The following is a 25,729-nucleotide window of genomic DNA, read 5'->3' as shown; positions in this document are numbered from 1 at the left end:
ATTTGAAGTACATACTTGAAATATTTGTTTGAATGTTCCCTAATCTATTATATTTTATATCTTCTGAATATAGGGCAAATGTAAATAAATACAAAAAATAATCAAACCTACCGTGTAAGAACTTAGGCAGCACCCTACGAGAAGCCTTCTGAGTAGACGCAAGAGTCTTAAACGGACGGTCTCCAGGTGTGCGTCTCTGACCACCACTAAGCACAGTCCTGGAGCGCAGGGGCGGGTGTGGTTCAGCTCTGCACAGCCACAGGCCCTCCAACAGTGTCGTGCACACGGCAAGTACCCACTAAAGGTTGCCCAATTGGCCAAACCTTGGTTTGTCCTCATAATTAACCACCCCAAAAGAACACAGATAATTACTTCTTGGAAAAGCTCCAACCAGTGCTTGATGTTACCTGTGTGGTTTTTCTCTCCGGGGCAGCTCTGTAGGATTACGTTATTTTATGTTTTTTTTCCTTCAACCTTAATGTCACCTATGTGAATAACAGCTTCATACCAAATTCCTACCAGCACATGCCAGTAGATTCAAGGCATTATTTTGAAAACGGTGCCAGCGTCTCTCAATTTAGAAGACATCGAGTCTCTCCTTCCTAACACAGGCTAAGAAAATGCATGATTTGGTATTAACATCAGAGCTAAAGATATTTTGAACATATTCTTTGATTTTTTTTTAAGATGAAAGGGCTTTTTTTGTTTGTTTTGTTTGTTTGTTTGTTTTTAGGGCCAGTCCCAGTGGCCTAGTGGGTGAGTTTGCCATGCCCCCCTTCAGCAGTCCTGGTTAGGTTCCCAGATGTGGACCTACTCCACTTGTCTGTCAGTGGCCATGTTGTGGCAGCAGCTTGCATACAAAAAGAGGAAGATTGGCAGTAGATGTTGGCTCAGGGCGAATCTTCCTCAGCCAAAAAAAAAAAAAGCTTTTTTTAAAGAATTTAAATGTTACCACAAACTTGGCCTTCATTAAAAAATAATCCTGCCTTTGATGGAAGAGTCCAATTACAAAGTTCATTTTGTTATGCAACTTTTTAAACTTAAACAGCAAAAATGTTGCATTTAAAATGAATCTGAATAAGCCAAAAAGACAGACCCAGGAAGACCAAGGTTTTAGTGAAAGTTAAAATATTATTTCACACTTTACATAACTTAGAACCATTCCCATATTTTATAGTCTAGATCCAAGCATTAATTTGAAATGAACTTGACCCTTGAAATCCTAAATTTAATACTCTTTGGAACAAAATAGCCTTTCTCTTCCGCTTTATGGGCAAATGAACCAAATACTAGCGAATGGTACTGTCTGGGCCTTTGAACCAAAACTAAAAGAGATGAAACACTGTTTGATCTGTATAATATTAGAGAGTCCATTTTGATTTAATAAAAGGATGAGTTTGTTTCATATCCTGTGACAAAATATTCCCCTTTTCTTGAAAATGATCTCTTATTCCAACGATAGGTGGGTAGGGTTGCCATGAACATAACAGTTATCTTCATTTCTCAAAATGCACAGTGGTGGGAAATGCAGAATGCAGTGAGGGGAAATAAACCTTTGACTTTACCAACACATAAGGTTGCATTTAAAGCGGCAGGTAAAAGACACAAGAGCAACAGAAAAGTTCATTATTTGTAATCTTGCAGTTCCCGAAACCTCTGTAACACATTACCTTAAAAGCTTCAGACACATGCTTTTATAATACTTTACCAATATTTCAACACCTGAAAAGTCTTAGCAATTAAACCCTATAGTCTTAAATTTCAGAAATGACCTAACTCAATTCTTTTATTTTTCAGGCTTTCTTTGTCAAATTTTCATTTATTTTCATTAATCGATGAATAATGAGAAATTTTAGGTACCTATCTACAAAGAAATGAAATTTTCACCTTTCTAGGAGCCTAAGAAATGAAAAGAAAAAAATCAATTCCAACAAAATGTTGTCAGAGAAATATTTTAGAATAGAATGCTACAATTACTTAATTATTTATACTTATCTGGCTCTAACATCGGAAGTGCATTCAGACTTCAAAGCTAAGCCTTAAAGTAACACCAGCATTGATAGTATCTGATTTCACGTTTAGCTGAAGTCTTGAAGATCCAAAAGGACCAAGACAAACACACATCTATTGTTTTGGCTACTGTATCAGTCTTCATTGCCATTCTTTTCAGGTGAACTATACTGCAGCTGATCCTTTGAGAGGGACTGAAGCAGACATGTGCTGTTTCTGCCTGCCCAGCATCCTTTCTCCAACTTTCCTGTGAAGAGGCCCCTACTCTAGACAATGTAGAGCTAACACCAAATGCCTTTCCAGAGGAAGACACCTGAATCCAAGCTTGGTCAGCAGAACAGTCCATTCCCCATGTTCAGAGAGAGGCACGAGACTCAGACCTTGTAAGAATAGGCCTGAGACTTTCGCTGCAAATAATGCAGAAAAAGTGCTCTCTTTTTCTTCTTAGGGCTAAGTTGGTAGTAGCTTCTAAGGGGCTATCATATGGAAACAGCTTGTCTGAAAATGAAGCCAAAACCAGAAAACAGATCCTGATAACCTTGACTGATAGATCCAGCCATACTTTTAACTGGCAGGACCTACCTGTAAGCTTTCAGCATCAGCCAGTCTCTTATACTTAAGCCGGTTTGAATTGGTTTCACCACTTGTAGCTAAATGAATCCTGAGTCTAACAATGTGACAACACGAAAAATAAACACTATTGCTTTTGGGGTTCAATGGCTTTTCTTCCTCACATATATTATCTCATTTAATCCTCATGATTCAGGAAAGCACCTATCTATCAACATTAAGTTAATATTTACTATTTTTTTTTAACAGATACTATGTGGAAGAAGGACAGGGAATGCTAGCAGAGTGATCAATCTGAAACATGGTGGCCACGGAAGTCTCACTTACATGGGAGAAAAGTGGAGGTTACACATCGCAGGGTACGCCATAGGTATCCACCAAATGAAAGAAAACGCAGTGTATGTAGTGCAGAGCCAGGAGGTGGGCCTGGCTGTAATCCCTGAAGGAGAAATTAGGAGGTTCCCACAGCAGCCCAGGCCCGAGACAATGAACCCCGAACAGGCAGCCCTATGAGAATGGCTCAAACAATAGGACACAGACAGAGAAGCAAGTTAGATGTGGGGGTCCCTGGCTGGGGGCAGCTGTTGTCACAGCAAGAGGGAAAAAATGAAGAGTATGGGACGCAAGGCAGGAGACAAAGCATGAGTCAGTTGACCACGCCTGCAGGATTTATACACAAAGAGGTCCAGTGGGCCCTCAGGATGAAGGGTCTGGGCTGTAGGGGCTGAGACCGGGAAATACAAGATGGAGAGCCACTGGCATACAGATGGCAGGTCAGGCTTGAGCACTGCCGGCTCGGCCTGCCCCTGAACAGAAGAGGAGGGCCCGGGCGACCCCCTCCCTCTAGGCAGTCTCAGGCCCGGCCTGAGCGCCGGGCAAGCGGGCTTTCCCCGACAGCGACAGCGCGGGCCAGCACTCAGGAAATAAGTGTGCACGGTGCTGTTGGTTCTCCACGGCCGTTCCTCCTGCACAGGCCGAGCTGCCAGTCTCGGTCGCTGTGCTTGGTGCTGTCTCATTATTCAGCTCTCACCTCTTAAATTAGTTCATGCTCTCACATTAGGCGCAGTCACAGCTGGCAACGCTTTCTGGGGATGTCTCAAAAAGATCTGAGTTGAAAAAATATTTTGTCTCATTTTAATTTAAAGTAAAATTGCTGCCTCTTCCCTGGCCCCTTCCCTTTCCCCTGGCGCCCCCAGTGACCCCTGCGGGTCTCTGAATCAGGCGGGGTCGGAGATGGGGTCGCACCCAGGTAACTCGCTAAACAGCCATCAAAGTCTCAAAGAAACAAAGGAGGTTGAGAAGCTGATAGGCGCGGCTGCGGGCGATTCCAGGACAGGTTTCCGGGCGTGGGGAGAGCGCACCCTAGGGGGCGGCAGACCCCCGGCGAGCCCAGGGGCAGCAGGCAGCGCGGGCACGCGGCGTGGCGCGGCTCTCCGGACCCCGGGCCGCCCCGGCCGCGCGTGTCGGCTCTGGCTCGGCTCAGCACGCAGGTCAAGGCCGCCCGGCGGTGGCCGGAGCGCCAGGGGCCGCGGGGCGCAGCCTGCCGACGCCGCCCTGCTCGGGGCTGGAGACTTGGAGAGGGGCGCTCGCCGTCCGCTCCGCCCGGTTACCGGCCTGCGCCCCCAGCCTCCCAAAGTCCGCAGCGCCTCTCTCCCTGCCACAGGGCACAGCTGCATTTTTACCTTCGCGTTTGCGACTACGTGTGGGTGCAAGGTTCTAAATCGAAAACTTGCTTCGGGTCAAAATTACCCTTGACAAATCGCCCACAAATCACAAGATTTGGTGCCTCCGCCCAAGGCAATGATGTACAGGTACACGTGGGAAAAACACCCCGTAGGTGCACAGTAAACAAAAGTACGGATGCAAAATATAAACCGTAAGCGCCGAGGGAAGAAAGGCATCCGGGAAACGAGCCTGCGTGGCAGCCGCCGCGCTCGTTACTGCGCGCCACACCGGACTGGAAGCGGCACGAGGGCAGCCTCGCCCGGTTTTGCTCACCACGGCACCCTGGGCGCCTGGCTCAGCGCCGGGCTTTTCGTTCGTGTGCAGGATCTGTCCGGAATGAACGAACGAACGAACGGGCGCGCGCTCCGCCCGACTCCGCGGTGCGCACAGCAGGCGCCTCGAGAGGCGGGGAGGAAGGCCGGCCCCCACGCCGCCGGCCGCGCGCTGGGGCAGGCGGCCGCGGAGAACGGCCCTGAGCCCCGGCCGTGCCCGCTCCCGGCGGCGGCACGTGCGCCCCTCCACCCCCCGAGGCCGCGGCGCCCGCCCGCCGCGCACGCAGGCGCCCTGCAGCCGGCCGCCCGGCCACCGCGCGCCGAGGCTCGCCCGCGCGTCTGCGCCCGCTGGGGGGCGCTACTCGCCCACCCGCCCGCCCGCGCGCGGCGCCTCTCGGCGCCCGCGATTCTACTCCCGACGCTGGGCGCGCGCGCCGCCTCCTACCTGAGGGCCGGCGAGGGAGGCGGGCGGGAGGGCTGAGGGGGCCGAACGAGACCGTGGCAGGAGGCGGGAGGCGACCGAGCGAGCGGCCGCGGAGGACAGTGCGGGCGCGGGGGCGCGCGCGCGCACCCGGCCCTCGCTCCCTCCGTCGAAGCCCGGCCCGAGCCCAACCCTGCTGCCGCGCGCCGCCCGCCTCGCCGGGCCTAATAACAACGGCGCCCCGGGTCAGGTGGCCGCGCGCGGACAGCGCCTCCATTGGCCCGGCCGGGAGCGCGGCGCGCCAGGATTGGCTGGGAGGCGGGGCCTCTCCCGGGGAGGGGCGGGGCCGTGGCGGACGGGGCGGGGCCAGGCCGCGGGCCGCGCCTTTGTGCCCGGCGCGCGCTCTCCGCCCGCTCCGGCTGCAGCGCCGGCTGCATCAATAATTCAGAGCGGCGGCCGCGGCGGCAGCGGCGGGTGCGGGCTGGAGGCGGCGGCAGCAGCGGGGCCCGAGCGCCAGCGGCTATGCATCCAAGTGCGGCTGGGCAGCCGCGGCACCCCTGAGGCCCGGGCGGGGCTCCGGGAGAATCGCGCGAGGGGCGCGCTTGCCCGGGAGCGCAAGGAAGAGCAGCAGTGTCCAGAGCAGCGTCGGCGGAGCTGCTCACGGAGCCGAGGCGGGGGCTTCGGTGCGGGGCTGGGGCGGGGGGCGGCTGGTGCAGGCAGCCCCCGGGGTGGGGGGTGGGGTGGGCGCCGGCGCCGCGATGCTGGGCGTCGTGGAGCTGCTGCTGCTGGGGGCAGCGTGGCTGGCGGGCCCGGCCCGCGGGCAGAATGAGACGGAGCCCATCGTTCTGGAGGGCAAGTGCCTGGTGGTGTGCGACTCCAACCCCACGTCCGATCCCACGGGCACAGCTCTGGGCATCTCTGTGCGCTCCGGCAGCGCCAAGGTGGCTTTCTCTGCCATCAGAAGCACCAACCACGAGCCGTCCGAGATGAGTAATCGCACCATGATCATCTACTTCGACCAGGTGCGTGTTCCATGCAGACGGTTTGGTGGGGGTGGTGAAGAGGTGGAAGGAAATGCCTGATACTCTCCAAGGTCTCTGCGGAGGCGCGGGGACAAGAGTTCGGGATTGACTCTTCTCTACTGCCCTTCGTTCCCGTCTCGTTATAGGTACTAGTGAACATCGGGAACAACTTTGATTCAGAACGCAGCACTTTCATCGCCCCGCGCAAAGGGATCTACAGTTTTAACTTCCACGTGGTGAAAGTCTACAACAGACAGACCATCCAGGTCAGCCGCCGCCTCAGGGCCAGGCTCCGGCCCCGCTGGGGGCTCCTAGCCTAGGGAGTGAGCGGGCCCTAGGGAGGTGGGAGATAGAAGGGACAGCTGCGTGTGCCCGGGGCTGCTTGGAGGGACGGGGAGCAGGGCCTCACGGTTCTGTGGTTCGGGCTGTCTCTTGCTGCTTCCGTCGCTGGCCCTTGGAACCTAGCCCCCTTCTGAGAGGCGGTTTCCCTCCTCCGCCTCCTGGGCCTCTCCAAAGAGGTTCTCCCGCTTTCCCACGGGACTCCATGGGTTTCCCATAGCGGTCGCTGTTAGAATCACAAACAGCTCCCGCTTCCGGAAGATTTCCGCGACCTTCGCCTTCAGCACCACGGACAGTCTCCCCAAGCCCTCGTCCCTGCTCCAAAGCCTACGAGACGCCCGTGCGCTTGCCTTCAGCGCCACGCTCGGGGACCTCCCGGGGTCCCTTTGGGGACTGACCCTGGGTTTTCGAACTAGCAGCCCGAACCCAAGTCGGTGATGGGTGGAGAGAGAAGGGAGGGGCGTAGCGCCACTCTCTCCTTCCTCCAGCCGCGTCCCAGCCAGCACTCGCCAGATTCCCAGAGGTGTGCTGTGCAGGTTTCCTCTTGGCGGAGACAGAAGGCGAGCGCGCGCCTCGGGAGAGGGCGCCGGGCCTCTGGCCGCCGAAAGGGCAAAACCAGGCGGTGGCGGAAGCGGCTGGGTCTGGGAGGGGAACTGAACCCGGGGTTCGGGAATGAAGCACACAGTGCAGCTCTGCGCGGGATTTCTCCTCAGTTGCAAGCCTTGTCTGGCGTCCCCACTGTGGCCTCATGGTGTCCAGGCAGGAGCCAGGGTGTCTGTTTGTTTTCCCGGAAGCGCCAGGAGCGGAGTTGCCCGAGTTTCTCTCTGAGCCTGGGGGGTCGGGGGAGGGGCAGAGACCTCGAGCCACCCACCGATTCCTTAAACTGGATAAAAAAGCACAGTCGGGATTCTCTGGGCGCGCTCAAGTGACTCCCGTTTCAGGGGCAGGCCCTGCCTCTCACCCACTGGGCCGCTTTCACCCCCGCTGGACCCTCAGCAGTAAGCTGCAAAGCCCCTTTTCGTCCCGCCCCGCTGCCCCCACCCTCAGCTGCGTCCAGGCCTTCATGGCTGTCAGCCAAGCCGCGAAGGGTCGCGTCCCCACTGCCGCTCCGGTACCGCCTGGCTTGCGCCTCTGAAGCGGGCCTTTCTCTTTCTCAGGTGAGCCTCATGTTAAACGGGTGGCCGGTGATTTCAGCCTTCGCTGGTGACCAGGACGTGACCCGGGAGGCCGCCAGCAACGGAGTCCTGATCCAGATGGAGAAAGGCGACCGAGCATACCTCAAGCTAGAGCGAGGGAACTTGATGGGGGGCTGGAAGTACTCGACCTTCTCGGGATTCCTCGTGTTTCCTCTCTGACTGGCTCATCGCAGGAATGGAGGCAGGGAGAGGGCGAAGGCAGGAGGGGGAATGAGAGAGGCTGAAATTTAGAGGACGGGAAAGCGGCACGACTTGAAACTTCCCACACCTCCCCAGCGGTGTCCGGGAAAAGGCGCGCGCCGCCGCGGTCGGACAACTTTGTCGGTTTCCTCATTAGAAGTCTATTGCGCTTAGCTCTGCGCACTCCCGTTTCCAAAAATAAACTCACCTCCCCATTCCAGTCGCAGTAACGAAGAGGGAGAGACTGCCTTGTCATTGTTTCTTACCCTGTGTTCATGTTCCCTACAATTTATAGAAAAGAAACTTTGTATTTCACTGTATAATGTGAAATATCTTCCTCCTCAGTGCCCCCTGAATCGTTCCACCTGCTGAAATCTAATATGCCCCTCCCCCCCTTTTTAGCTTGGAGAGGGGGTGTTTTTCTTTTTGGATGGGGGAGGTCGTTTTAATTTGGCAAGTATTGCTCTTCTTAAAACACCGCTCAAGAGTTAATTAGCTGGAGATACTTTGTCTTCGGCTGCTTGCTAGCAGAGAAAAGGACTCACCTTAGTGGTGACTGGTTCAACAATATATATATAAATAAATATCCTTTGTACACGAAGAACTCTTCCCAGTGGAAACTGGCTGTATTTCCGTATTTCTATGTCCTATTCGGAGTGATCGTGAAATCTAAGGCTGCTTGATGTTCTGACGCTTGTCCATGCCCCCGTGTCCTGTGGCTCACCAAACGCCAGGAGGTTCTTCCGGACGCTTCCTCGTCCTCTGTAACATACGTGTGAATAGCCAAGATTTAATTTTGCTTTAATCCAATAAAGTTGAAGGGGGACTTTTATTTTTCTGGAACAGCTTTCTAAACTCCGCATCCTCCCTGGCTTCGAGGTTTGGGGGCGGGATGCGGAAGGGCGAGGTTCAGAGGTGCCAGAGACTCTGGAGAACACTCCCTGAGGAAGGGCAGGCGCGAGGCTTCCCCGCGAAGCCGGCCTGCGCTCCCTTCTGCGCCAGACTCGGAACAGCCCCGCATTCGCCTGTGCCCCCTGCTTTGGCGCAAACGTAAGAAATTTGGCCGGAATCTTGCTAGGTCAGGCGCGGCTGCCGGCTTGCAAGTGAAGTTTGGGTTTTTCGAAGTCCAAATGGATCAGGAATACGTAATCCCAATTAGAGGAATCGCACCCAGCCTGCCCTGAGCGGCACGCTTCCCACGCCGCTGCCCTGGATTCCCCCACCGCCGCCCCACCGTCCCGAAGCAGCATATGTTTCATGCCACCGCCTCTGAACCCGAGTCCGCCCGCCGTGTCCCGGGCGCCGGGCCCTGTGACTGCGCCCACCGCAGGACTTGTATTCAAGAGGTTCGTCCAGGAGTTTTGATTGTATCGGAACGTAATGTGAAAGCAAAATTGAAATAAACGACTTCGTTTTAAGTCTGGAAGTCTGACCCAGTTGCTTCGGCAGGCAGAGGCAGAGGGGAGGTCGGGTGCCAGAAAGCGGGTGGTGGCCAGCGGCCTCCGGACGGGAACCGCGGCCTGGATGCGCCCCCTGGATGGCTCAGTGGCTTTTTTCTGGCTGGAGATTCAGGGATGAATTTAATTAGCGCCGGGGGGCGGGGGGCGAGTTAATAATGGCGTAATAAGCAAAGTTTCTCGAGTTATTCCTGCTGTTCCTGTGATTTAGAAATTCACCACGCACTCGGCCTTCCTTGGAACTCGGGCCCTGTTCCTCCTTGGCGCGCAGTGCAGGGGGCCGCGTCTCTAGTCCGCGCGCTCCGCAGCCCCAGCAGCCCGGGGGACAGGTAGGGACCTCGATAATGAGGAGTGGACGCGAGTGCTTTTCTGTTCCTGCCCCACAGTTCTCCCCACTAGCCAGTCGCCAGGGAAGTGGGGATAACGTGGAATAAGGAGCCCTACAGGAATTTTAAAAAAAACCCCAAAAACTGTTCCTTTTAAAAATGATACCTCCGTATTGTTCCGGTTGAGGGAGAGAGCTCAGGGAGAGCTGGAGCCTTGGGCAGCCCAACTAGCTGGACCCAACTGCTCTGCCGGCGCGGAGCCAGCCGGCCAGGCATGCAGACCCCGTGCCCCAGGGCCTCTCCTCGGCCCCGCGGGGTCGGGTAGCCGCCACCCAAGGAAGCTGCGTCTGGAACCACTTGGAGCTCACTGGGCTGCAGCTGGGGGGTCACCCCTCTTCCTGAGGAGGGGACCCCAGGCTGTACTCCTGCTGGGGGACTTTGGCAAGTCCCCTCTCTGGGCCTCAGTTTGTCCATCTGTATAAAGATAGAGGAATGTAAACATCTCCGGAAGTCCCTCCTGCTCTGAGGTCCCAGCCGTCCTCTGTCCCTTGACCAGGGGCCCACAGTTCTTTGGCCTGGGTTTTGTGAGTGCTGCCTACGCCTGAACTTCTCTGGCTGCTGAGGGCAGTCTCCTGGAGGCCAGGGGAAGTCCTCTGGGGCCTGCAAGGTGAACATAAAAGGGGAAAAAGGGCCCCAAGTCCGAGGCCAGGGGAGGTTACCCCTTGATTCTGCTCTGGCTCCAGCTGGCCCTTCCTAGGGGAGGGCCTCCACCTGCTGAAATGTCTGACCTTGGCATTGGAGACCCTCCTCAATCTGGCCCCAGCCCCTTCCTCCACCTGCCTACCCCTCTCCCTGCCATTTGATGGACCCACTGCTGTCTTGGGTGCTTCTGCACCTGCTGTTTCCTTGTTTCAAGTTGAAGTACCCTTTCTCTCCTCTACTTTTCAAAATCCTCTCCTTCTGGGGATCTAAGCAGTTCAACTAAAAGGCTGCTTCCTCTGGGAAGCCATCCTATCTCAACAGCACAGGCACTGCTTGCCCAAGATTCACCACCCTGTTTTCACCCTCCCCGCAGGCCTTGTTTGGCTCTGGTTGAAAAGGGAGACATCTGGGGCTGGGCCATCTCCTGCTCTGCAGTGGGGTCTCTGGGGTTCGGAAGTGCTAAGCTGGCACTCCTGCACTAGAGGGCTCTGGAGAAATATGGGGTTCTCCACCCCCCAAAGTACCCTCATCCTCAGGCCTGAGCCTCCTATTAGCCTGGTTGGGGCTGTGGATAGCTGTCCCCAGGGATCTGGACTTAGAGGCCTCGCTGGGGCCTGGCACGTGTCACTTGGGCCACCGTCCTCACTTCTGATTGATTGTTACCTCTGCCGGAAGCAGGTGAGTCAACCTGTGTCTGAAAATTGTGCCCCAGCTCGGAGAGAACCAGAGAACACCAACTGGTGTGTTGGGGATTGACATGGTAGAGAAGAAAGGGCCAGGGGCCAGGCACAGACCACCCCCCTGCTCCCAACCCCAGGGGATCGATGGAAAGGTCTACTCTTAAACTTTCAGTGATTTCCTTCCATGCTAAGAACCCTCTAGGCCCTTCCATATCTGGGCTCTGCCTCCTGCTTTCATCTCAAATAGAATGATCAGAATAGAGCCTGTAGGGGTTCCAGGACCACCCCCTCATTTAGCCTCACCCTCTGTCTGAAAGACTCCTCCCCTGCCGGTCACTTTGGTTACTTCCTCCTCTCTGGCCTCAATAGTAAAGCTCACCTCCTCCTGGAAGCCTTCCTCACCCCAGATGGGCCTTCCTGGCCTCCCTCTTTGGAGTGGTGCCTCCCCACCCCCTTCTCCAGTTCCCTGAGGGTAAAGGCTGTGTTGGGGGGTCTGTTGCGGGCAACTCAGGGAGGTTTCTAGGACCCAACGAGCCCACACCTGATTCTAGGCCCTGTTTTACAGGCAGTGCAAGGCGCTTCCGGGAGCCGCGGGCCAACGCGGGATCCCTGGCGAGGAGCCGGCCCCTCGCTCGCTCGCTCCCCAGCCGCGGCCCCACGGCAGCTGCGCCGGAGCGCTGACGCCCGTAGCCGGCCTATGAGAACGTGATCGCCCAGGTGCAGCGGGAGCCCCACGCCGCCTCTTGACCGCTGCCTTCTTGGGGGAGTGTGCCGGGGGACAGGGCGGGGCGCGGCGAAGGGCCAGGACGCTCCCCCGGGTCCTGGGACCCCGCGGACCGAGGGGGGCGATGAAAGACCGGGTGCGCGGACGCGCGCCCTGCCCTCTGCCCCTGGCTCGCTCTGTGAGCTGAGACTGCTCTCTCCTCTGAACCTCATTTTCCTCAGTCCACAAATGCGAGGGGTGGGCTGGAAGATATCTGGCGTTTCCTCCAGGTCATTCTTCTTTTATGATCGACGCGTCCTTGAGTCTAAGCCTTCCCCTCCCCCCATCCAGCCACCCACCCTTCAGCGTGGGCTTGACCGAGTCCTTGTAAACTCTCTGGGAGGGCTGCGGTGTCTTTGAACCGGGAGTTAAGCCAGGAGGGAAGGCGCAGGCACCCTTCCTTTGAGGTGGCTGGGGAAGGTTCCCAGGGGCCACTACAAAGGTCTCTTGATCTCTGTGCCCAGCTCTGCACTGAGGATACAGCCACACTCTCTCTGGGCCTCAGTTTGCTCATATTCCAAACGGGCACAATAATGCCTTCCCAACAACGTGGTCGTGAAGACTCTGCTAAAAGGTATGACAGATGCTCAGCACTGCCTGGCATACAGTAGGTGCTGAAGAAACTGTGGCAGCACTAGGAACAGTGGACACCTGGTGGAAGCAGGACACCAGGGAACATCTGGGTAGATCCCTGCACAGAACAGATGGGAAAACAGAAACCAGAGTGAAGGACCCAGAGCAAGCGAATGGGAGAATTAGCATCCTGTGTCCTTTCTTTGCCCTGCAGTCTCTCCCCGCCCCTCCAATCCATCAGGGAACAGGGGATTTAACCCCCTAGTGTCTATCATCTCCATCCCCATTGCTCGTGCATTTGCATCCATCGCTGTGGATGAATATTCTGTCTGCCTGTCTGCCCACTCCCCCATCAGGGCACGAGCCCTTCTGCATGTCTGTGTCCCTCTAGAGGGAGAGCCCCTCCAAGGGGGCCACTGCATGCTGCTCATCTTGCTTGGCCCAATGCCTCCCATGGGGCCTGGCACAGAGCCAGTGTACTGTGATGGTGTCATGAGGGAAACCAAACTGAGCCTGGCATGATTGCAGGACATGGCCCCCACCAATGAAACTGCCCTTCAAAGGAACTTCCAGGCCCTCACAGCCCCACCCCATCACTGACAGGACTGCTGACATGGAAGTGCTCCCAGACCCTGCCCAGGCACCGGCCCGTGCTCTCACTCCTCCCGTGTCACTCTGAGCTCAGCCGTCCGCAGGAAGGCCAGCCATGAGTGACCCTGGGAGAGCTGGAGCGGGGCCAGGGAGGAGCATTAGATGGATGGGCGGCATACACTCCTGTTGCTAGGTCTTCTCACTGGGAAATGCTTCAGGCAGCGGTGAGGAGACACAGTGTAGCTGAAGTCGGGAAGGAGAAGTTCGTGATTATAAAGAAAGGGCTTCTGGTTGTGTGGTCACAGCCCAATGCTGAGGGAGGTCTTTGTTTCTCTTGCTGAACTCTGAGGAGGTCAGGGAAGAGGTATGGGGGAGGCACCAGGGATTGCCCCTGTCTGAACTTTAGGGCTCTGCTTGAGCCCCATCCAACTCCTGGGCCAAGCCCTCTCTGACACCACCCATCAGGGCCTCACTCTCTGCTGACCGCCTGAAGGCTCCTCTTCAGATCACACCCTGACTGCAGCTCTGCTGGACGCTTGGCTCCCCGAGGATTGGCCCCCATCTGCTGTTCTCTACAGTGTGCCCAGGGCCTGGTGCAGTGTCAGTGGGAGACACTCTAGAAATGTTCCTGGAGTGAATGAGTGTGTGAACACGTGAGTGGGGGCTGATGGAGGGAGGGATTGCTGGTTGCATCGTGAGTGCATTTGCCTGGCCCACCAGATTCCACAAGGTACCTACCTTGTTATCAGCCATCCTTCCAGTTGCACCCTCAGTGCCTAGACAGCGCCTGGAACAGAGGCAGCACGCCAAGGTCATCTTCAGTGAGTGGATGAGGATGTTCAGGACTTTGGCAATGGGACTCACTGGCCCGTGAGATTCTGGAGTGCAGGCTTGGCGTTGTGCTCCTCTCTAAATCCCACAACCCCTGAACAGCCACATTTATTTTACGGTGGAATTGGATTGTGCCTGTCATCTGGGATTGGCCTCATAGCACAGGTTGTCCTTGTATGCTTGCCCCACCCCACCCCCAACGTACTGTCAGCTCCTTAGAGGACAGGGACCACATTTTATTTTCCTCAAAGGGCAAAAACACCTTCCTCTTTCCCCATACCTAATATCATGATTCAGTATTGGTTGATTGGTTCTTTAATCCTGGATGAAGCCGTTAAATCTGTGCAGTGGGTGGGGTTGAAGCCCCCAGGTGATGGTGCCAATCAGCTAGTGAAGCCCAAGGTTTTCCATGGTGCTGGCATATTGGCCAGGTGTAAACAGTAGCCACACCGTGCCTCTGCCAGCGAGGGAGCTGGTATTTCCACAGCAGCCCTGGGCTTGTGGCTAGCCCGGGGGTCACTAGGTTTTGTTCTAGCTGGAAGCAGAATGACCTCTGACATCCCCTCACAGCTTTGGGTTCCGCTGCAGACCATGGAAGTGGAGCGGGCACAGTTGGTTTCCTCTAAAGAAGATCAAGGATTCCCCAAATCCCCCCCCTCTTCCTCAGAGCCAGTCCAGCGGGGACTTCAGCCCAACAGAGAGTTCTCTGGAGTGCTCTGCCAGCCAGCAGCAACCTGCTGACTCGGGAGAGCCTCCAGCAGCCTTTTCTTCCATCATCAGAAATTACTGCATACTTTCAGGGAACCTTCAAAGGTGGGAGAGGGAATTACTGACAAAGGAGAGGCAACTGGGCATCTCGTCCTCCTCACTTAAAAGGAAGCTGTGTGCTCTGAACGGATCCTGCACCGGATAGGCTCTCTTTTGTATTCTGAGAGGCTCAAAAATAAACTCCCCAATGTGTACTTCTGCCGAGAAGTTCAGATGATTTTATAATGACTGAGCGGCCCCAGATATGGAATTAAAATGCAGCTGCAAAGGAGCCTGCTATTTTACTAACTGGTCTCGATCAAAGTTGGTCAATTTAGGTCTCAGCAATGTTCCAAATGATCTTTTTCTCTTTGAAGGAGTTCATTTCAGGTAGACGGATTATTTACTTATTCTGAAGATGCCAAGAGAGAGGGGACGTTAGAAATACCAATTGAGCTGTGGGGGCAGGCTCACAGCTCATCCTTCGTGTGGCATGTGAGTTCTGGTGCTTTTCCTTCCTTCCCCTCTGGGCTTGGATGTTTCCTGAGTGGGGACGTGCCCAGCAGGCCTGGCAGCGTGTGGGCCTGTAGTCTCCATGTGAGTGACAGTGGTACTCTTTGAGGCTGCAAAGTTTGCAGCTGTCTTGATGGCCCAAGTGTGTCCTTGTCTCTGTTACAAGAAGCTGGGGTCCAGGCTGAGGGCAGAAACGCACCCGTTTCCCAAGGAGCGAGACTGCACAACCTTGAGGGTCCCATTCCCACTAGAAGTCTACGAAATACAAGATTCTCTGGGCGACAGGAGGGGTCTTCAGGTCTGACTTTCCAGCTTAAAACTGTGCCCGGGCTCCTGCCTCCTAGCCCAGCCCACAGGAAAAGCCCTGTGGAGACTGGCTCTTGGAGCTGTGACGTGAGTCTTCTGGCTCCTCTCCATTCTCCCCTCAGTAGCCAGAGCGAGCTTCTCAAAACAGAACCCAAACCACCTCACGTGGACTCTCTGCTCACAGCCACCCAGTGCTCCTCCACACGCTGTGTTGTTCACAGTGGCCGCCAGGCCTCCCTGATGTGCCTCTCTGCGACCCCGTCTGCTGTTGCTCTCCTCCAGAGCAGAGGAGCTCATTCTGGCTTCCTGTCGGTTCCTGGAATATGCCAAGCTCTCTCTTGTAGCAGACCCTTTGCACGTGTTGATCCTTTAGGGAAAAGAATACTCTTCCGTCTGCTGATGCTCCATGTGGCTGTTTCCTTCTCTTTTGGGTCGCAGCAGGCCATCCTGCTTACTCCCTTGGACATGGGGCCGCTTCCTCTATTGCCAGCTGAGCTCTATAATGCTGCCCTGCAATGCTCATTTATCTGTTTACCTGTGTATAGTCTCTCTCTCTCTCCCTGGGGACAGGGGCCTAGTCTGTCCTGGTGTCACTTTATCCCCAGAGTTTGGAACAGAACCTGGAATGGTAGGGGTTCCCTTCACGTAAGAATGACTGAGTACAAACCAGCCTCCAGTGGGTTCCCCAGAGCTCAGGCTTCTGCTCCATCAGAGCAGAGCCGTCTTCTCCTTGGGCCCTCTCCTCAGGAGCTCAGGGGAGCCATTAAACATGTCGCCCACCAGAAGCCCCATCCATCCAGAGGGGATGCAGGCTGGAAGCCGTGAGGTCAAGGATAGGGGCTAGAAGACTGGTCTCTTATCATCCACAGGCCCAGTGAATGGGTTTTTTGCTTGTTAATGTCTGTTGTTAAAATTGCTTAATTCATCTAACCATGCAGTTGGGCTAGGAAAACTGAAATGAGCTGTGAATTTTTGAATTTTTCCCACTGAAGTCATCCTGCAACAAACAAGCACAAATAAGAGAACAAGGAGAAAAGGGACCCTGGTCTGGGGCAGAGGTGAAAAGCAGCCAAAATGCCATTCCTGGAACTGTAACTCTGCTTGGGGCAAAGAGGGGCAGAGAGGTGGGTACTGAGGGAGGTGAGAGAAGACAGCATCTTGACTCTTTCCAAGAGGGGATAAGGCAGCACTGGGGGCAGAAATGGCAGCAACGTGAGTTGAAGGCTGCAGAAAAAAGACGTGTCCTCAGACTGCAGAATATCTATCGCAGAAATGCCCAGGTAGCCTGGTGTCATCAGTCAAACATCCATTCAACAGTGCTTGCCCCCAGTGACTGCAGGCATGCCCAGCACCAGCTCTGCTCTATGGTCCTATAGAAACCCGGACAGGGGGCCTGCCTTGCCCACAGGCCAGCTGAAGGGATGTGGTGCAGAGAAGGATAAGAAATTAGGATGAGGGGCTTGACTGTCTGTTTGACTTGCATTCATCTTGTCCCTCCCACACCATTGTAAACTCCTCATGGTCCAAGTCAATTTTCACGACCTTTGGGTTTCCACTTTCTTTATATGGCGGAGCAGGGGGCACCTGTTCAGAGAAAAGGCTCTGAGTCCAGCGGAGCCTGCTCTAGGCTGCTCGCCTTTGTTGCTCGTTCATCAGGACTCTTACATTTTAAATTATAGAAACCCAATGCAGACTGGCCTCAGTACCACCTTCCCGAAGGATTTTACTGGCTCCCGTAACCAAAAAAATCCAAGGATGACTGAATCCAGGTGCGGCAGATCCAGCAGGTTAAACAGCGTCATCAGGATTCTGCCTCTTTTCACATCTGGGCTCATTTCCAGGCCCCCACTTGTGGCAATTTGACTCCAGCAGTAACAGGCCTACATTTTGTCTATTTTCTCCTTAAGGAAGAGAGTGCTTTTTCCTCCACAGTTCCAGAAAAATCCAGAGCTCATGAAAAGTGGACCGACTTAAGTCAGGTGCGCGCCCAGCACCGGTCTCCTTGATCCAAGAAATAAAATGAGTGAGTTGGCCAGGCATAGAGCCAGGCTGGGGGTGGGATGGGGAGAGGCAGCCCTACCCCGGGGCAGCTGGTACCAGAGGAGGGGGAATGCATGTGAGTAGAACAAAACAATAGATGTCCACCACCACAGCAACTTCTTGGCTGTGTGACTGTAAGGAAGGTGCTTAACATCTCTGAGCTTTTGTTTCCTCGTCCGTTAAAATGAGATGAGCAGTAATATCTAATTCTGTTAGGATTGGTGAGGTAATACCTGTGAAAGCTTTAGCAGAGGGAAGGACATAATGAAGGCTCAGTAGACAGCAGTTATTATTATTGCTCCCAAGATAATTTTTGCCAATGCCCATGCACTCTGGCACTGTTATTTAATTATATCACAAAGATATCTTTCTTACCCAGAAAGAGCACCAGCTTCTTGTGACCTAATAATGCTTATTTGTGCTTTCAGATCATCTGGAGATGTGATTGAAATGCAGGTTCTGATTCTTTAAATCTGGGCTGAGGCTTGAGATTTTTCCAATCTCAATAAGCATTTTAGAATTGACTTTTAAAAGAATTTTCCAAGTCTAAGAGTCTTTGCAAAATTCCATGTGATGAGTTCACAAACCTTGAGTAGCAATGGTATAGGACTATGCACATCCCACAGTTATTCCCAAATATCAGTCCACAGATGTTTGTATCAGAATCCCCTGGAATCTTTTTTTTTGGAAGAGGTCTCACTGGTGGCTCACATAACACAAAGGGAAGCAGGAGAGCAAGAGATTTCTTCAGGCATAATTTGATCACCAGTACGTATCTCTGTCTCCTTCTCTCTTGTATTCAGCTTCTTTCACTCCTCATAGTCACAGCATAGCTGCCAAAGCTCCAGTCCTTTCATTGTCTCTGCTTCAAATCCTCTCTCCCAGAAGTCTTTGCTAAATTCTCATGGCATCTCCTTGGCTCTGAAGGGGTTCCATGGCAATCCCTAAATCAATGAAATGCAATGCAGACTCTGATTGGTCAGGCCTAAGTCTTAGCCCCTTTGTGAAATCTGAGATTGAAATCCACCTCACTGAAGCATCAAGGATTAAGAGCGTGTGTATGTGTGTGTAGAAGGATTTCCAAACTAGAACTGAAAGCTAGGACAGAAAGTCGGGGGCCGCCCAGCCCCAATCCCAACCCCGGGCTCTTAGACCCAACTCTCCATTCACATAGCTAACAGGCGTCTCCGCTATCTCATGTTCAAAATGAAGCCGCTGATCCTCTCTCCCCAGATCTTCTCCTGCCAGTCCTTTCCATCTCAGTTAATGGAAACCCCATTCTCCTGGTAGTTCAGACCTGAAACCCTGCCATCCTCCTGCACTCCTCCTTCTCTCTTATACCCAACATCTAATCCATCAGCAAATCGTATCAGCCTTACCTTCACAATCACCCAGCAGTCAGCTGGTCCAGGCCACCAGCATCCCCTGCTTGGACAATTGCAGTCGTCCAACTTGTTTCCCAGCTTGTACTCTTCCGCCTACAGCTGTTCCCCCCACAGCATGATCCCACGAAGAAGTGAGTCAGGTCACGACACTTCTCTGCTAAAACTTCCAAATGGGTTCCCTTCTAATTTAGAATAAAATCTGAACTATTTGTCATGGCCTTTGAAGATCTGGGTCTCCCCTGCACCAGACCACTTCTCTGACCTCGTGCGCCATTCACCTGGGAGTTTGTGTAAAGTACACTTTCCGCTTCCTGCCCCTGGAGATTCTGATTCCATAGCTCTGGGCCAGTCCAGGGGTTCTGCATTGTTACTAGTCCCATGTGTCATTTTGACGTGTTGCCCAGTTTTGCAAACAGTTGCTCCCAACACCTGGCCTGGGCTATGGCATGGACGTAGTGAATAAATGTCTGCTGAATCAGCATCTCATCTTTCCCTCTGTGTATGTGTGTGGCTTTCAGAGTGAAGTGGAATGTGGGAGGGGAACAGAGTTACTTATTATTTTGCATAATGAAATCTGATTATACAAAGGTGGTTACCTCTACCTGAGGTAGATCATTTGAGATCATAACACTGAGGAGATCATTTGAGAAGTGTAATTAGCGTCAGCTCCCTTTGCAGGCAAAGGGATGTCCTGCCCGTCTGTGTTGGCTAACATGCTGGCCTCCTGATCGGATGACTGGGAGGCTATCTGGTGACCATATCCTTCACTTTCACTTAATGGCGACAGCCCATCGCAGCACACGGCGTTTCTGCCCGCTTCCACACTGGTAATGAAGGCGGCTTCACAAGAGCCTTGGACAGATTGTACCCACTGAGAGCCTGCCTGCCTGACTGTGTCATTTTAGTGTGGCACTTCACACTGACAAAGCCCCCTTGCCTGCCTTCCCTTCCTGCCCATTGCCACTGTTGCGACTGCCTGTCCTGTGTGGTGTGAGCACCCAGTCTCTTCCCTCCGCCACCCCTACCCCTGGGCCATGCAGCCAGCCACTCCTGGCCTGGTCTTGGAGACCCCTGCCCAGCCTCCGCCAGCTCCTTCTGCTGTCCCTGGGACAGGCTCTGAGCTCCCTGCTACCCTCTTTTTGTTAGGATCTCAGCTTAATTTTCAAGCGCAAGAAAACCTGCCATGGCCCATCAAAGGGCCGAGTCCATAATCTTCCAACGGGAGCCTCAGCCAAGAGTTCTGGAAAGTGTCTGTATCGAAAGTACTAAACAGCAAAGCTTACCCCCTTTACCTTTGCACACTTTGGTTGTAAGGAACAGAAATTTGCTATTTTAAGCAGAAGAGGAATTTCTTCATATGCCTTATGGCAGCTTACAGAATGAAGGCTGGAGAACCAGGCTCAGGAAAAGCCAGGAAGCAGGACAGCCCTGACGTGAGGGTCTTGGGAGCAGGAACCAATGACGGTCCCTTTGGGGGCCCGGGTCTGGGATGCACTGGTGATAGTAATTTCCAATCTATGTCACTTGACATTTAATGTCCCTGGAGAGAGGATCACCTTACCAGCTCATCCCTCTTCTAGGGGCCACTGGCCTCAAGACGGTCCATCACACCAAAGCTGTAGACAACACAGCCAGGAAAGTCGCTCAGGATGAAGTGTGGGCTCTGGAGCCAGGCTGCCTGGGTTCGCACCCCAGCTCTGCCATGATCCACAGTGTAGCTTTCAGCAAGTTATTTATTTTTGTCTGGGGCTCAGTTTTCTCATCTGAAAAATGGGGATCATAATAATGCCTACTTCATAAGATTCTGGTGAGTCTTAATGAAGTGATCATATGTTAAACATTTAAAATAGTGTCAGCCATACAGTAGGCATTCAGCCAATGTAAGACCAAAGGCGGGCGTGTGGGTGAGTGGTGCTGGGAGGGCAGAGGTTCGAGTGCTCCCTCCATGGGAATTTTGCGCATCACTCCCCTCAGCCCCGGCTCAGGTTTCCACGTGGTTTGTTACCCTCTGCCCCAACATGAGTAGTGCCTGATCGGGAGGAAAGAAGCCTCAGGGACTTCCTGGCCCCTAGGTCCTGTCGACACAGAGGGGCAGGTTAGGACAAAATATTGATCAAGAGCTTTAGAGGCCAGTTGACCTTGTTCAAATTCTGGCTCTGCTACAAACAGTCGTGTGACATGGGTAAGTCGTGGAATGTTTCTGAGCTGTGTGGGAGGCAGAATACGAAAGCCTATTTCTCAGGGTTATTGGGAGGATCCATTCATTCAAGGGAAAAGCCGTTACTGAGCCCCAGCTAGGAGCCAGGCGCTGTTCTGGGTGCTGGGGTTACAGCATGAACTGAGTAGAAACCTCCCCGCCCACAAGTGAGCAGGCGTCCCTTAGTCCAGCTGCACAGGTTGCGTAATTACAGAGTGACGAGGGCTATGGAGGAACTGCCTGCATAGGGAGCTGTGAGCCATGAGAGGGTTTGATTTTGAGCTGGGATCTGAAGCTTGACTAGGAATGAGCTAGGTCACGGTTGCGGGTAGGGGAGAGCATTCCTGGCAGAAGGAACAGCATGTGCAAATCCCTCAGGTGGGAATATCATGGATCTGTGGAAGCACCGGGTGGGCTGAGGAGCGACCAGAGTTGGCCGGGTTGGGGAGGGACAAGGATCAAGGTGAGGCTGGAGACTTACCTGGCCAGACCACGTGTGAGGCCTGAAAGGCCAGGGTGAGGATTTAGGTCGTCACCCTGAGAGTGACAGGTCCCTGGTGAAAGATTTGAGGCAGAGTTGTGGCACTATTGTCTTTACATTTGCAGCATGTCAGGCTGGCTGCTGGGAGGAGAAAGGCCTGGAAGGGGCAGGAGTGGAAGCAGACAATCCAGGGAGAAGGCTGTGACAGCCATGCAGGCTTAGGGACGAAGGCGGCTGGGACTGTGGCAGTGACAGTGAGGTTGGGGAGCAGTAGGTGAATTTGAGATACTCAGGAGTTAAATCCTTAGGATTAATGATGGATTGGAGACAGAAGTGAGGGAAAGAGGGTGTCAAGTGTGATCTCTGATTTCTCCAGGATTTCTGGTTAGGCTATAGGATGGGCAGCATTGCCGCTCCCAGAGACGAGAGCTGGATCTGGGGCAGTAGGAGTTGTGAGGTCAGTAGGTGATATGTGGCAGTTGAGGTTCCTTTGAGATATCGTGTGTCAATGCCAGACAGACTGGATATGAGGGTCTGGACGCCAGAGGACAGGTCTGAGCTGGAGGCATATACTTGGGCCTCACAGGCGTTGAGGTAGGGCGAGAGCCCTGAGGAGAGGTGAACTGGCTGAGGGGAAACACGGAGACAGTGGGGAAAGCTGCTGGGAAGTGCTGCCGTGTTATAAAGAACTGAATGATTGCTCTGTGTGTCTGAGTGTCTGTGGCCTGACATCTGCTCTCCAGGCTGCCACAATGACTGGCTTCTGGTCAGGTGGGCCTCCCCTCAAATTGGAACTTGTTTATTTGATTGGCTCCTGCTGTCGCCTAATAAAGGTTAAGATCCAGAAGGGGCAGCGTTATGGTGGGGGTGGGGGAGGAAAGGGAAGGCACTGAGGCGCAGGAGGTGGTCATCTTAAGCTCCTCTCACCTACGCCCCAACACACACACAACTCAGGCCTGACACTTTGATTGAACTTAATTTCTTTCTTTCTAAGCCTTCCTGGAAGAATTATGAGCCCAGCTTTCCCTGACAGCACCAGGGGGAGGACGGTATTGGCGATGGCATTAAAGCAGAGGAGAGAGGGAAGAGCAGAAGACGAAGCATTTATCCTGAGCAGGGTCCCGGAGCACCAGCCACCCTCCAAGCAAGACAGAGAAACCAGGGACTTTAAAAATAGAACCGCTTCACTGCTTCAGGCGAGGAACACAACCCAGGCTACGGCTGACCTTCCTGATTCTGAGCAACTGGTCTCCGCTGAGGCCAAGGGGCTCCTGCGCCCCAGAGCAGACGCGGAGGGCAGCCGGGCAAGAGGAGAGAGGCCAGAACTGCATTCTGGGCCTGAAGCTTTGCCCTGGAGTGGCCAACGTGTTCCCTGCCTCTGAAGAGAGAACCCTAGTCCTTGGGACACGCGGGGCCCTTGACGCAGACAGCAGTGTCTCTGGAGACAGCAATAGGCCAGAGGACAGGCTGCTTCTGGAACAGACCAGAGCATCTGCATGTGAGCACAGGTGGTTGTCTCCAAAACACTTCTCAGAAGATCCAACTCCCCCTTTTCAGATGATGGCAGGGGTACAAAGCTAAGGACAGCAGTGTGGTACTCTGGGGAGGATTAGGCACCGGGGAGAGGGTAGGCATGGGGTCATCTGGTCAGTGCATGGGAGGGGAGATACCAAGTCCCATGGGGTCTTGGAGGAAGCAGAGGGTTTCAAGGGGAGGTGACTTTGTTCTGTTTTTAATGGACTATTTTTCAAGATAGTTTTAGATTTACAGGAAAGTTGAGAAGATAGTACAGAGAGTTCCCCTGTACCCCTCACGCAGCTTCCCCTATTGTTAACATCTTACATTAGTGTGGCACGTTTGTCACAATTATCGAATCGGTATTAATACACTCTTAGTGAGTAAAGTTTGCGTTTCATTCCAACTTCCTCAGTGCCCACCAGGGTCTTTTCTGTCCTGGTCTCCCGAATGCCACCTTCTGTTTACTGGTTGTGTCGCCTCAGGCTCCCAGCTGTGACGGGTTCTCAGAACTTTCCTCGTTGTCGATGACCTTGACAGTTTTGAGGAGTACTGGTCAGGTGTTTTGTCGAGCGTCCTTTTACCAGAATTTGTCTCATGTTTTTCTCAGAGTTAGAGTGGAGTCGTGGGTTTTGGGGAGGAAGGCCACAGAAGGAGAGCGCCTTTTTCATCACGTTGTGTCAAGAGCACATGCCATCAACATGACTTATCGCAGTCAGTGGTGCCCCTGGTCACCTGGCTGAGGTTGTGTTTGCCAGGTTTCTCCAGGTAAAGTTCATCCCCTCCCTCCCCTTTCCGTACTGTATTCTTGGAAGGAAGTCAGCATGTGCAGCCCACGTTTAAGGAGTGGGGAGTTCTTCGTCTTCTCCTGGAGAGCTGTGTCTACACAAATTACGTGGAATTCCTCTGCACGGGAGATTTGTCTCTTCTCTTTCCTGTACTTATTTATTCAATCATTTATTTATATCAGTAGGGACTCGTGGATATTTATTTTATAGTTTGGGTTATAATCCAATATTACTTCATTTTTTTGTGCAGATCGTTCCAGGTTTGGCATTAGGAGCTCTTTCAGGTGGCTCCTGGCTCTTTGACATACCCCCTTCAACTTAATATATTTTTTAATTTCTTCACTTTTTTTGGTGCTACAAGGTGCTGGAGGCTCATCTTGGACATTTCCTGTCCCCAGTCCTAGAATTAGCCATTTCTTCGATGAGCCCAGATTCTTTTACTGGAGAATGGTATTAGAAACCAAGATCTGGGCACGAGGTGTGCTTGTTGCTACTGGGGTGTCGTTGCTTCCAGGGCCTCCCAACAGACAGAACAAGAAAATGTGTGTATGTGTACTAACTCAGGTATATACACACATCTATAAGTATTTCTATATGTAACCATCTGTATCTGTATCAAACTAAAGATGAGTTCATACTGATTTCTTCAACTCTTACCCATTACCACTGGATCATTCTGGCTTCCACCCCTTGCTTATTTGTAAATTCCCACTCTAACAGTCAGAAACCTGGCTCCCAACATCCAACTTCCATGTACTTCATGTTTGATTCCAGCATACATGTGTTTTCGGAATTGTTGGCCTATAGTACCACTATAGGAAATAACTTTATCAAGTAGAGTAGTACGCGAAATTCTTTTTACCTTTAGTTTTACAAACTCCACTCATTTTCAAAGTTACTTAGGTCAGCTCCTTTTTTTCCCACTTGCTTCCCTGAGGTTGTACCATACATTGATAAAGCAGGCAGAGTCTCTTGTCACAGTCTATATTCCTTCCTATGATCCCCCGACATCCTGTGGGTTTTAACAAATGCATAATGTCATGTATCCACTATAAAGTATCATACAGAATAGTTTCACTGCTCTAAAAACCCACTGTGCTTTGTATATTCATTGCTTCCCCCAACCTCTGGCAAATATTGACCTTTTTACTGTCTCTATAATTCTGTATTTTATAGAACATTGTATAATTTGAATTATACATTATGCAGACTTTCCAGGCTGGCTTCTTTCACTTAGCAATATGTTTTTAAGTTTCCATGTCTTTTCATGCTTGATAGCTCATTTCTTTTTATTGATGAATAATATTTCACTATATGGATAAACCCCAGTTTGTTTATACATTTACCTATTGAAGGGCATCTTGGTTGCTTCTAGTTTTTTGCAATTATGAGTAAAGCTTCTCTAAATATTTGCATGCTGGTTTTTGTGAGGTCATAAGTTTTCAGATTAGTTGGGTAAATATCCAGGAAAGCAACTGACAGATCATATGGTAAGATCAGGTCTGGTCTTGTAAAGAAACTGCCAAGTTGTCTTCCAAAGTGGCTGTACCTTTCTGCATTCCCAGCAGCAATGAATGAGAGTTCCTACTGCTCTGCATCATTACCAGCATTTGGTGTGTATTTTTTAGTTCTTTGGATTTTAGCCATTCTAAGAGTTATATAATGGTACCCCCATTCTTGTTTTAATTTGCAATTCAGTGATGGAAAATGATGTTGAGCAATTTTTAATATGCCTATTTGCCGTTTATATTTTCTTTAGTGAGATATCTGTTGAAATCATTTGCCCCTTTCAAAATAGGGTTATTTGTTGCATTATTGTTGATTTTTGAAAGTTTTTTGTATATTTTGGATACAAGTTCTTTTTCAGATATGTGTTTTGAAAATGTTTTCTCCCAGTCTGTGGCTTGTCTTTTCATTCTGTTAACAGTGTCTTTTGCAGAGCACAAGGTTTACATTTTAATAAAGTCCAACTTACCAATTTTTTCTTTTAGGGATTATGCTTTAGGAACTGTGTTTAAAAACTCACCACCAAACCTATGGTCCCCTGGATTTCCTTCAGTGTGTGTCTTTTCGGAAATTGCATAGTTTTGCACTTTATA

The 25,729-nt window shown here is 52.5% G+C and overlaps 1 protein-coding gene across 1 annotated transcript; it reads left to right on the top strand.

The window, feature by feature from the left end:
- The first annotated feature begins 5,703 nt into the window (after positions 1-5,703).
- On the top strand, positions 5,704-9,173 carry CBLN1 (cerebellin 1 precursor). The gene is made up of 3 exons (XM_014857528.3): positions 5,704-6,020; positions 6,167-6,286; positions 7,517-9,173. The coding sequence occupies exons 1-3, from the start codon at positions 5,757-5,759 to the stop codon at positions 7,712-7,714; spliced, it is 582 nt and encodes a 193-aa protein (XP_014713014.1). The 5' UTR covers positions 5,704-5,756; the 3' UTR covers positions 7,715-9,173.
- The last annotated feature ends 16,556 nt before the right edge of the window (positions 9,174-25,729 follow it).

The sequence above is a fragment of the Equus asinus genome, chromosome 28 (assembly GCF_041296235.1).
Source record: "Equus asinus isolate D_3611 breed Donkey chromosome 28, EquAss-T2T_v2, whole genome shotgun sequence".
Taxonomy (NCBI): Eukaryota; Metazoa; Chordata; class Mammalia; order Perissodactyla; family Equidae; genus Equus; species Equus asinus.
The sequence above is the reverse complement of the archived record's forward strand: the minus strand, read 5'-3'. Positions and strand labels throughout refer to the sequence as shown.

Coding starts and splice junctions, on each gene's coding strand:
- CBLN1 (XM_014857528.3), top strand. CDS start 5,757: ATGCTGGGCGTCGTGGAGCTGCTGCTGCTGGGGGCAGCGTGGCTGGCG. Junction 6,021..6,166: donor TGATCATCTACTTCGACCAG/GTGCGTGTTCCA, acceptor GTCTCGTTATAG/GTACTAGTGAACATCGGGAA. Junction 6,287..7,516: donor ACAACAGACAGACCATCCAG/GTCAGCCGCCGC, acceptor TCTCTTTCTCAG/GTGAGCCTCATGTTAAACGG.